This window comes from Fringilla coelebs, assembly GCF_963513975.1.
Source record: "Fringilla coelebs genome assembly, chromosome: 9".
NCBI lineage: Eukaryota > Metazoa > Chordata > Aves > Passeriformes > Fringillidae > Fringilla > Fringilla coelebs.
Genome location: NC_140067.1, coordinates 5965894 through 5978887, shown reverse-complemented (window position 1 = coordinate 5978887; position 12994 = coordinate 5965894). Strand labels below are relative to the sequence as shown.

General features: G+C 41.3%; 1 protein-coding gene across 2 annotated transcripts in view; it reads right to left on the bottom strand.

Moving 5' to 3' along the window:
- Window positions 1-439: 439 nt before the first annotated feature.
- The window catches only part of RAB3B (RAB3B, member RAS oncogene family), a 50860-nt gene continuing 38305 nt past the window's right edge, over window positions 440-12994 (bottom strand). For both annotated transcript variants that reach the window (XM_084211200.1, XM_084211201.1), the window contains 3 exons: window positions 10549-10667; window positions 5312-5436; window positions 440-2258 (listed from right to left, as the gene is read on the bottom strand). In XM_084211200.1, coding sequence (XP_084067326.1) covers window positions 2071-2258; window positions 5312-5436; window positions 10549-10667 — 432 coding nt within the window. In that variant the 3' untranslated portion in view covers window positions 440-2070. The remainder of the gene's footprint in view (window positions 2259-5311; window positions 5437-10548; window positions 10668-12994) is intronic.

The following is a 12994-nucleotide window of genomic DNA, read 5'->3' as shown; positions in this document are numbered from 1 at the left end:
CTGCTGAATCCATTTTCTTTTATCAGGGAGCTGCTGAGCTGACAAATCATTATTTGCACTAAGTTAGATCTGCACAGCTCAAAATCTGATGTGGATTTTTTTTTTAAATTTTATTGCTAGTTATACAAGTTGCCCTAAAACCTGCTTCTTCAACAAGTAGAACACAATACTATGCATTTATTGGCCAAATAAGCCTTCTCCTTACTGTTCCAAACCTACACAGTGACTCCAGATTGCTGGGTTCAAAGACCATCTCCCTGTCAAAGAAAGATCACTGTAGTTTGATGGATTTTTAAAGGATTAAAAAGATTACTCCACACACGTGTAGGACTCCTAACGCAAGAAATGCAGCTGACACAAGCTCTCTGGCCACAGCCAGTGAGTACATTTCTCTTTATTTTGCAGTTTCAGGGTTTTAGATACAACAAGCACAGTCCCAGCACTGCACAAATCACACTCTCAGGACGAGATCACACACACCCCCAACACGTCACAGTAGAGATTCCCAAAAGCGAAAGACAGAGGGTCAAGCCTTTAGCACAATGAGCTCAAACCACTCCAAAAAAGTTGCATTTTTGTCCAGAAATTTGTGCTTTTCTTCTTAGAGCTATTACACTTTGAGACACAGCAGAAGGAAATCACAAAAGCACTCAGTGGTGTCATGATCCAACACATTACAGGGCAGTGGGCAGGCACTCAACTCATCAGGAAGTCCCCTCAGTCAGAGATCACAGATCAAAGGTAAAAACTTTCCAGAATTTTCCCCTTAAGACAACCAACTTCTCTCCATATCCACTCAGTTTAAAAATTTTGCCTCCCTTCAAAGCTTGATGCCAGAAAAAGTTGACAGAACAACAGGATGTCTTTGCCACGTTTCATTTGTTGTGTTTTATTAGTCACTCTTACTTTTCTTAAGTTATACTTTGTGCTTGAATCTGAACCCAGAAAATCTAGCCCCCCCACACACACCCATCTAGAACAAGATTAAAAAAATAAATCAACAACAAAATGCAGAAAGATAATCTAATAATATTGGCACAAATACTTGCCAACACTCACATTTTGGTTTCTGATATTTTTATCTCTCTGAGACAGTGCTGTTCCATATCTTAAATGTTTTTGCCTCCAACTAAGCATTCAGCAGCCAACTCCCCTTTTCCTTCATCCTGCAAGCAGCTGATGAGAGAAAGATCCAGACTGGAGAGGTAAAATGACAGGACTCAGGGGAAAGGCTGCAGGACAGAGAGATTCTGGGGAGACAGGATTTGGGACAGGAATGTGCTGAACACAGCAACACCCCCAGCACTCTGCAAGCTGGGCTGGAGAAGTTTGGAGGCAAGGGCAGCCCCTGGAAGGGCTCTCACTCCTTCACTCAGCACCAGCCAAAGCACAGGGAAGGAAATATAGGGATGGCTGCAAGGCCTCCTCCCCTCCAGCCTGGCAGCTTTGATTCCTGCCTGTGTTCTTCATCTGTTTAGAGGCTTGACACGAAATCCAGCCCCTTTCCTCTTCACTCTGGGAGACCTCACACTGTCAGACAGAAATGTTTTGTTTTCTGCTCAATCCTACAGAAAAACTGAGGTCCATGTCTGGAGGACAGCAACAATTCTCAAAATATCTGGGGATTTTAGTTTGTTTGTTTGTTTTATGTTTTTAAAAAAGCATATTCTTGCTTTATAAGAGATTTTCCACTTTCTTCTCTTAGGCCTGATCCCCTCTAATTGGTTTTTGTGCTTTCTGCTGTTCTTGACAAAAACACTCTTTCTGCAATAGTGAAATTTAGAATTTAAAAATGCAACATTCTCTGTAGAAATAACATTTGCATCACTACACAATTATTATTCTTCAGTGTAACTCACATTCACACAAGGTGCACTTACAATATTTTTTTCAGATTATTAAATTATTGGATGAGGAAATATATCATATTAACACTCCAGCACATTAAACAAACATACCAGTTTCCTACAACAGACACTTCTGCCTCTGGACTACATGATAATGCACCACCACAAATGAAAAGATAAAATTTAATCAGGGGACAAGGACATTTCTCAGTGTGAAAGGTGACTAGCACGAGCAGTTCTGCTGTGAAGGGGGGGGGTTGTCTGTGAGCCTCATGCTCCTTCCAGAAGTGCCCCTGGAACTGTCTGATTCTATGCTCTCTGACATCTTCTCACAGATTATATCCACCAGACGCTCAAACACCTGCCTCACGTTGATGTTTTCTTTGGCACTGGCCTCAAAATAGTCAAAACCTGGGAAAAAAGGGAACAAAAATGATCAATAGAAACAGATGGTCATGATGGGTTTTAGAATACCATTTTTTTCAGGATTTACCTGGAGAAAACAAGACATCAGATAATACTGAAAGTCAGTTGATTCCCACAATCTCAGAATAGTGAGCAGAAATACTTTTAAAAGTTATCAAGCTTCTTTAAGAGTGAAAAGGATACATGGGTCCTTCCCATTACCCTGGTAAGCACATCTGCAGGTAAGGGAGTCAATTCTGTTCCTTTCATCAGTGCAGGTGCCCTGGGCTGCAGCTGGTGTCCAGCAAGGTGTGAGGCACCTCCCTGGGCTCCTCACAGCCCTGCCAGGGGCCAGGCTCCACCAAGCCCTGCTGCCCTCTGGCAAGAGCAGAGGTCAGAAAGAGAAAGAAGATGGGGGTTGCTTTCCTTCTGCTGTCCAATTTCTGTCAAAATGCTCCTTGACCCTTTAAAGACTGAGCTTTTCTGATTTAAAAAAAACAGACCAGCAAGGCTGGAGTTACACCAAGGAGGGGATGGCACCAATTCCTCCTGCTGCTTCTTGCTGCCACGAGGGGCTAGGGGAGAAGCAGCCTCTGACAGACAGCCCAGGCCCTGCCTCAGCAGCAGGAATGGCCTGAACTGTGAAGCATTTCCTTATCTCCCTCACCCCAAGGGCCTTAAGGGCCAACCAGGCTGTTGCTTCTCGTCTGTCAGGTTATTAAATTGCCAGCAGTGAGAGCTGAGGCCCCACGGAGAGTTTATTTTGCAATAAGCTCCGTTCTGTCGTGCTTCATTCTGGGGATACTCAGCATTGCATCAGTTCCCTTTGATTCTGCCACAAACAAAGAGAAAATTTGTCTTTACTGTGTGTGCCACTACTGGCAGGCTGAGTCACCTCGATGTGTGGGATAAGTAGGTGTCCACTCCATTTGGTCCCTTTTTAAGATTCATGGGACAAGGGGTGAAATGATAGTGATGTTTGCTTTGTTAGCAAACAGGGAGAGCTGCCCTGCATCAGTGAGGGTTCTGTCTGTTCCACTTGCTTTTTTGATGATGAATAAAAATGTATATAAAAAGCATAGGAAATCAGAGAACTGCACTTAGATATCTGTTAGTCCAACATTGGCTTAGGTTCTGCTAAACCAATCTGTTTTGGTTCAGTTCACATTCAGGCTAACAACAATTTCTTAATCTGATTAGGGAATTATTTCAATGATGTTAATGCCACTATGCAAATTTAGATAAATATGCTGAGGGATAACCTTTATGTGAATCATCATGATGAATATTAGCACTTTAAGCAGTCAATAGCCAATTAGATTCCTCCCACGTAACTCACAAAATAATTTCATATAATGCTGTACACATTAGCATAGTTACTATAAGGAAAAACTGATCTGATTAAATCAGATCTATTTTCCAGTTCTTTTAAAAAGAATCTTTTGGAAGTTGGGAGGTTACAGAAGGGCAGAGCTGGGACAGCACTTCCTAAAGGCTGTTGGGCTGCTCTGCACTGGGGTGGTTTCTCCAGGGTGAGCTGGACAAGCACCAGGTCAGGGCAGCACTGGGGATTCTTCTGCAAAACAGTTTCCTATTGATGGAATCAGTTGCTATGGTAACCCTCTGTGTGTGTGTTTTGAAGTGTCCCACACGTAAAGGATTCAGATTCTAGATGCCAAGTTTGTATTGAAACAAGGAGATGAATTTTGAGAGGAGAAAAAAACATTGAAAGTCCAAATTGGGTTGGGAGTTCAAATAAAACTCTCCATTTGCTGCTACATTGGTCTGGACAAAATTTCAATTACTAGCAGTGTAATTATTCCTGTGAGATGGGTGGACACACATGCATCCACAACCTTTCTGAGAGTCTGCAAGCCAGGAACCAAGTTTATTCACATTCATATTTTCAAAAACAAATTAAATTCTGACAGGTAAAAAAGAGCCCATAACTGATTTTGCAAACTAACCATATCTTTGTTTGCTTTGCAACATGGAAAGATTTACTCTTACAATAATAACAATGGGTCTAATTTGAAATTTGCTTGTTATTTATTTAGGATGGCAGTGCCTCAAGGCTCCAGCCATGAATGGAACCCCTTTGTGTGTGCATTGTAGAATTTACACTTTCAACTACACCAATGTATGCAGTGTGTCCTGGAACTCCAGTACCCCCAGTCTATTATGCACCCTCCAATTACTGTTTAAAAGTTGAAGACAACACAGGATTTTATAAATTGAGGATGATGGTGATTCTTTTGGGTCCTTTGGTAAGAATCTCTACTCTGACAGCTAAACATTTATGCCCACTGTAAGGGTCTCCACTGTTACTTGAATGAAATTTTAGCAGGATTTACTTGTTACTTTGAATTCTTTAACAGAAAACAACAGTGTAGTTAAATTTTAACACAAAGCCCCGATTTCATATTAAAAATATCTTATTGGCTATAATAGATAATGAAAAGTGATAAATAACTTATAAAGTAGTATGAGTGTTCTTGGCTCTTCATTATAAAATTTTCATTGCAATCCCAGCTTCATCTCAATGGAACTATTTTGCTTTTTCTATCCCACATCAATAACATAATGTCATTTTCTTACCTGGATAGAGAAACCTAGTACATTTTTAAAATACATTTTACTTAATTCAGTTCTGATGTATAAACTTCTGTCTTTTTCATTGTCTACTTTAAAAAAAATGCTTCAACAAAAATCAAAGTTTGCATTGATTTGCAATGAGCACATGATACTTAGAGACCTGGAGACAGAATTATGTTTATGAAAACTTTTTTCATTCTGCTGAGCTAATAAAAGCTTTTTTATTCAGATAAACTTTATCTTCCTTCCACCTCTAGACACCACCTTTATAAACACAGCAACACTACAAGTATTCTACCAGCTATCTTGGCCTACTGAGCCAAAACCAAGTGAAATATGAACCTAGAATATATTACACTTCTTAGTTGTGAGACCATTATTGAAGTATTACTGCTGTACAAACTGAAAGGAACAGAGTATAAAGAAGAGAGGAAGAAAGGTGGAAAGAAAAGCTTTGCATGTACCCAGCTGATCTGCCAGATGTTTCCCCTTCTCCACAGGAACAATCCTGTCATCTTCCATGTCACATTTGTTTCCAACCAGGATCACTTGTGCATTGTCCCAGGAGTAAGTCTTGATTTGTGTGGCCCTACAGGAGGTCAAAAGAGATTGTTACATTCCATCAGCTGTGCCAAAATACAATCCTCTATTAAATATGGAAACAAGTACCATTAATGACACCATCAACATCCCCAGGCTGTGTTAGTTCAAGGACAAATGAGCAGGCTTACACACAAAGCAAGGATGCAGCCTGTGTAATTCACAGCACTGCTCTGTTTTACCACTCCTTAACTTAGTGTGACAATAAAGGTTCTTGTTAAGACTTTGCAAGGGTTTTAAAGATCACAAGATTCAGATAAAAAACTGAATCAAGTGATTTTTGAAGATTAGGGACATAAAAAGGACTTCTGTAAAGCTTATTCTCCTTCGGGTCTCATCTGTCAGAGGAACAACAATCAATTAGAGCTCTTGAGGATATTGTCCCATAAAGAAAGCCATACAGCAGATGCACACTTCATGCTGGATTTATAACTCCATATATAAGAACAACAGTAATTCTCTCATTTTCTGCAGCACATTTTGCTGTGGAGCTTTAGGAACACCATATGAACAGCAGGAAGTATCAAGGTGTCTTTGCTCAAACAGGAAAACTTCACGGAGACTGAAAATCACATAGAAGCAACTGCAAAGGAGAAAGAGAAATTTACCAAATTGGGAAGACACAAGATCAAAGCAAGACTCTGTGAGCTAATACTTGAACCCAGCAGGACTAAAGGACACCCAAGGCTGGGAAGAGCAGCTGCAATGACAGATCAACACTAATTTCAGTGGCACAGGGGTGCAGTGCATGGGAGCTTGGGCAGAGCATTCAGGTGAACTTGGAGCCTCTAAAGCTTTCTGTGGCTCATGTGCTGAAACTGGAGTGGAGCTCACTGTGGATCCCAGGACTCTGACCTTACATTTAGCCTTTTTAGAGTTTTTCCATGACAAAAGAGAAAATTCTTTTTGTGCATCTTGAGGGGCCAGTCCTCTCCCACCCCTCTTCTTTCCCAGAGGTGACCCAGAGGCAGCAGCAGAGATTATTAGCTCAGTAGCATTCACTTTCATCCGTCTTTTCAGACCCACGCAACCTATTTTATCTTCACCAAGTCAGCTCTGTCTTTGAAGGCTCCCTCCTCCCCAAGGGTATGCTAGAAGCCATACATTCCTCTACTCCATCCTCCCCCACTCCCTAACTCATCTTCCCCCTCTTTGCCCCACCACCACTCCAGGCAGGACACTACAGTTTCAGGCAAATCTGCCACTTCCCAGGAGAGCCAGGAGTCCACTCAAATTTTACTTCTGTGTAAGTTTCCTTGAACTTCCTTAACAATAAATCACTTGATTCCTTCTCTTTTAGATTAGCAGCAGCCTCCAGCTCTGATCTATTAATGACAATATTAGTCTGAGTTGCTTACTTGCTTTTTTCCATGGAAAGCAGCCAGCTATGTTACTCCACAGGTACCTGGGAAAAAGGGGGCATTTCATTGTGCAACTTGCCTTGAAGAGGCTGCCTGCTTGGACTGCCCTGGAGAACAGGAACCTCACCCAAGCCCAGCCCCACAGTGCAACATGCAAAAACAAACCAAGACTGTGCGCAATGAAACTTCTCACTCTCCCGTAGCGTTCTTCTGGAGAGGATCTCACTCCAACCCCAATTTTAGCTCCTCCAGTCTCACCCTTTTGAGTGTCTCCATGTAGAAAAGCCCTGTGAGAGCTAATATGGATCTGTGATGAGTTTTTGTGGGACTCTGGGGTTTCTCAAGGCTCATCAGAGGAGGGGGGTGACTGCAGAAATCAGCCAAAAGCCAGGGAGATAAAATCTCCCCAGTCTCCCTCTATAAGCAATACAGAGAAATGAAGTCTCTCCAAGTTCAAACTAAAAACAGGCTTCTCTTCTGACTCACAGTTCAGCCTCTGGATTAATTTCAGCCCCTGGCATCCTATGGGGACACCCTGACCAATTTTAACTATTTATACAGAATTACTTAGAAAATGAAAAAGAAGCAAACAGCATGAAGGATCTCCCACAGAACTGCATCCTTCTCCTTGTTTTGTACAAATTAGTGGAAAACCTCCTACAGACCACCAATCTTTATTCTTCTAAAGAATTAAAAAAACCCCAAAAATTATGAAGAACAAATAAAAGAAACCCTGATGTCCATAGAAAATGAAAGGCAGAAAATTTCCAGATGCTTATGTAAAGATAAATGAATAATAACAAGGCTTGTGTGATGGAGCTGTTTCAACAACCATCAGGGCAGCCTAATATACACACTGGGTGAAACACATTTCTGTGACACAAGAAAATGCTGTGCCTTGTTTGTGCTGAATTCCCCAAATTAACAATAAAGCACAAACATTGTGCTTCATTCTTAGAAGAAAAATAATCTCAGGTTCACAGTTACATGGAGGTATCAACAACTCAGTTTGGGTTAAAGATAAATAATGCTGATGATTTGTGAACCCAGATGTCACTTGTATCTAAGTTAAATTTTACCAATTTTTATTTCCCTTCTATGAAATTGTCTAGATTGTCCAAAGCACAGCTTCCATAATATTTTGTATTTACTTGACAGTTTCAAGTACTGAGTATATTTTAGTTCCACTGCAGTTTCAAACAAGGTATAAACAACTGATTTATCTGCACACAAAACTATCAACCCAGCATCAAACAATAGCTATCAAAGAAGACTACTAAAAAAAATTCCAGAAACTGAGCTGAAAGCTATGAAAGCTCATTTAACCCTTTCACTCACCCTACAGGAAAGACATATTCAAAGAAAATAATTAACTTATTTTCAAATATCAATTAAAACCAATCTTTGTGTTTGCCTATTTATATTTTTTCTTGTAAAATAACCTGACTGAACTCTTGCCACACTGCAGTAAGGCTTAATATTTTAAGGTTTCTCATACAATGTGTTGTACATTTTCCAGTGAACAAGAGAACAAGTCATGTTCCAGGTATTCCCAAATGCATTTAAATAGTGTCTCTTTCTCAGTGGTTTTATGATCATCATCATTAATTGGGGTGATTCATGTGAATGAAGGAAAGATTCTGCTTTGCATTCATATTCTACTTGGAGAGTTTGTCTAAATACTGATATACAGCCATGATGCTCTCACTCAGGAGAGAACATGCCTTTACTTGGCTTAGGAGAGGTCTGAGTGACACAAAGCAAACGAGGATCCCCTTCAGGACATCCCCCCATAGGAAGAGAGAGGGTAGTAAAACGTCTCCCAGGGAAGAAATCATTTGGCAGACTGGGAGGAATATTCTCATTTCCCTTGTGAGTCCCAGTCAGGAAGCTGCTAGGACAGTCACATGCCAATGACCCAGAGATGGAGATAAAGGAGCTCAGGTAGTAGACACTTAATTTTCTATGCAGAGTACAGTTCCTGACTGAAGAGCATATCCAGTGGAATAAATTTTCATAATCATAACTGTATCATGCAGAATGGTGGGGGAAAAAATCCTACTTGCTATGCTAGAAAACAGCCAATAGAGCAGCACCAGCCAAAGGCTTTTTTTTCTCCATTTCTTGTGCCTTTGGAAGGTTAGGAAGCAATTCTGGGGAAAAACTATCTCCTGGCTGCAATAGCCACTAGAGGACTCTGCTGGCCTGGAGATGCTGGCTTGGCTGAAGCCCTCATGTCTCCCCTGGACAAGCTTCAGGAAGGAAGGAAATGGTCCTTTTTATCCATCCCACTACCTCCCTTGGGATCAGAACCTTAAAGCTGGTTGGAAAGATTCCTGACATACAGAGGAAAAACACCCTGATGGTTCACCTCTGTCCTTTGGCTGACAAGGTGCTCTTAGCAAAGATTTTCCTGCAACTCCTGTGGCACAGGAAGACATGAAGTCAAAGAGACAGAGCTGACCTTTCCCAGTTCTTATTCTCACACTAGTGCCTTCGATGGAATAGACCTTAGACTGCTTCCAATATAAAGCTTCAGGTAAAACTTCACCTGTGCAAATTTCAGTTTCAGTAGCAGCTCAGAGATGGAGATTTGGTAAATTTTGGCTAACTTAAGACCAGTAAGTAAAACTTACTAGAGCAGAACCAACAGATAGACAGGTATAGATGAACTGTTTGGTCATATGGATCTTGTTTCACCAGGGAAACAAGCTGGAAATATTTATAGTTTAGTGAAACATATTGCCCCAGCTCACATGCCTGCACTCCTATGTAAAAATCCCTGTGCAGACAAGTGCAGAAAAAGCTTCATCTGAGCAAAACTTGATGGATGAAACTGGTTTAGGCAAAACCTTTGGGTTAACAAGAGAAGAATGTATTCCCCAACCACAAGCTGCTGAAGGGCTGCTCAGGATGGGGCTGCAGATCATTTGGTGTTCTGGTACTGGGGATGGGGGGTGAAAGTGGAGACTGCATCTTGCATGTGACCTTCATGACCAACTGCTTTAATGAACAGAGAGAACAAAAACTGGGCAGCTTTGGAGGAAACACAAATCACTTGGAACAACAAACCAGCTTTTGAGTTACAGCCTGGCTTAGGGGACACAGAACAGGGGTTCAGAAAGCCAGGCTGAGCCAGGTGCCGGGAGCCAGTGCCACAGTCAGGATGTCACATGCTCCAGAGGGTCACTGAGATCACTGCAAATCAATCTGCCTCAGGAGATCACATTAACCACTGCACTGCCCTTCTGTGCACCGTGACCACTCTTATCTGCAGTAATGAGCAGCAGGAAAGCAGCAGAAATGATTGCAAGACATTTCAGTGGAGTCACAGGGCACTACTAAGGAGAAACACAGCCTTTCCCCACATGCCTGAGATGTGAATTGAACAACCACTGTTAATTTAACCTCTATTTTTAGCAGTGTAGCCAGAAATCTTATAAACCCCCCAAAAAGCATTAAAGGATTCATTTCTTCACAATAAATTGAAACTTTTAAAAGTAACAAATACTATAGTATGCTACAATACTTGAATTACAACCTTATCATTAAAATGAAGCTGTAGAACTTTTTCTAAGCAATGTTCATAAATCAAATTATTTAGGTGAAGAGGAAAGAACATGGAAGTGATGGTGATGGAGGGCAGGATGTCTCATGTCCTCAAGAAACAATTGTGGGGAGAGAATTGGCCAAAACCCAAACAAACCCAACATTACCAACAGTATTTCAGTATTTCCTACCAGTCCTGCACAGCATTGAAGGAGTCTTCACTGGTGATATCATACATGAGGACAAAGCCCATGGCCCCTCGGTAGTAGGCTGTAGTGATGGTCCTGTATCGTTCTTGTCCAGCTGTGTCCTGCAACAGAAAAGAACATTTAGGCTTTAAGACTTCAGTTCTCAGAAGCAAAAGCTGTAATTAGGTCCTATATCTAAAACAAGGCAACCACTCTTTGTTGTTATACATTTTAAAATTCTCAGTTGCTCCCAACTGAAATGAACTCTACTTACATTTTAGCATTAATTAGTCTTTTGCATCAACCATGATTTGTTAAATGCATTTTGACACATGTGCTATTAAAAAAATACCAAAGATGTCAACCCTTTAATTGCTCTTCTCTGCCTCAGCTGCAATGCAATAATAAAATGTTAGCAGAGTTCACTGAAAACTGACACTTCAAAGCAGAAGCAAAATAACCAATCCAGGACTGTTCCAGGCAGAAAACATTCACATGTTGCAATTCAGTGTCAGGGAAATGTCCTTGAGGTAGATACTGGGGGTGACTCCCTTTCTTGCCTCAGGTTAGAGACAAAAATTAAAGATTTGATGCAATCAACATTATTATAGAAAGTGAATTTAATGTGGAATATTCCAATCACAGAGTCTGAGGTGCACATTCTAATATGAGATCTATTAATCCCATTCTGTTGGTTCATCTTAATTCTGTTTACCCATAGTGTTCCTGCAGAGCTCCTCCACCTGCAGTTGTCATTTCTGTGTTCAGCTGGGCAGCACAAAGGTGAACTCTGGCATATGCAACAGAAGAATTTTGAAAGACTTGTGACAGCTAGAAAACATGTCAACTACCATCTGTTGGATGCCAGTAGCACTTTTCCTTTACATTTTGCAAGCTTATTTTTAAACTGAGGAATATTTCTACACCAGACCAGCAGTCCCACAGCCCAATCCATTCTCTCCACACCTGCCTTCTGAACCAAGGAGAGAAGTCATGTGCTGATTGTCCTTCTCACTATGAAGGTGTCTATCTTTTGAACATATTTCATCCTTCTTTGGGCAAATGGCAGTTCTGTGAAACAGCTGCAGGGAGCCAAAAGGCTTTGCCTTCAAATTGTGTGCTCAGTATGAGGTGTCAACTTCTAGTTACTGTGATGGGTTAGTTCTAAAATGAACCATCCTTCGGTCTCCCAAAACCCACACTGAAGAAAGCATTGCTGCCACTGGTTTAAAATGTGATTAAAGTTCTAAAGAAAAAGACCCAAAAGGACTTAAAACAACCATGTAACTAGTTACAAGAGTAAAATAAATCCACATAGAGCATTCTTGCAGGAGTAGAGATCAGACACAGCACATCACAACAGCCCCAGGAGACAGTGGGGGGAAACTCAGCTTTAAAAGCATCCTGCCCATCATACCCATCCAGGCAGCTTTGTTTTTTGCTGCGTGCAAGAGACAGTGCTGGCCCTTGCAGAACACACAGCAGCCAGTCTGTGGCTGCCTGTTGTTCTGCACCAGAACATCACAGAGCCTCTCTGCAGGACAGCACTTGTAAATAAGCTCCCTACAGCTGGCTTAAAAGGCTCTGCTATTGCACTACTGTGAGACTATCCACAGCTGTAACATACTGTGAATTTCCCAGTGGAGAGGCTGTGCAGCAGGAATCTTGCTCTTTCTCCACCAGATGTCTGGGAAAAGATGTGATTTTTTTTCCCTTAAACTTGTGCATTTATTTCAAGACAGGGTAGTCCAGTGGCTGATCACGATGAACCATTGCACACTGGCTAAGGAATTGTTTATTCCCTCCTGGCAACAAGTCAGAGGTGGGGATATCAGAATGAGGTGGGCTCCACCCTGCAGCCTGAGTGACCATTTCTTTTCCTGCCAGTGATAAATCCATCACAGAGCACTCTCATATTCACTGACACCACATCCCCCCTTAGCTGCTGAACAGCTAAACCAGCCATGACAACTAGATCCTAACTATATTTCTTCAAGCAAGGAAGGTCTCAGCAGTAATAGTACTGTTCTTTTGTTCAGAGAGATGATAGTTTACTTTAGCCTGATTTCCTAAAGACATGAGGCTTATTAAAACATCAGTCTCCACATAGGCACTCTTGATCAAATTTGCCTGAAGGAAGATGTGTTCAAATGTTTTCATATATGCCACAGAAAGTAGTTGGTAAGGTGAAGAGAGACCTTAAGTATACCTTAGCTGTGAAAAAAAGCTGAAGTGCAATGATTATCTTTTCCAAATACCAAAGGATTCACCATAGAGAGGCTTTCTTTGTGCCTCATTAGGAGAAGGCCCTAAATCAGTGTCAATAACTTCAGAGATCCTGCAATGAACAAAACCAAACAAATCCACAGAAGTCAGGTTTCTCCACATCTCACAGCATTATTGTTTGACACCTGCATTCACAGGTTCATCTGCCTTCCAAATCTCATCT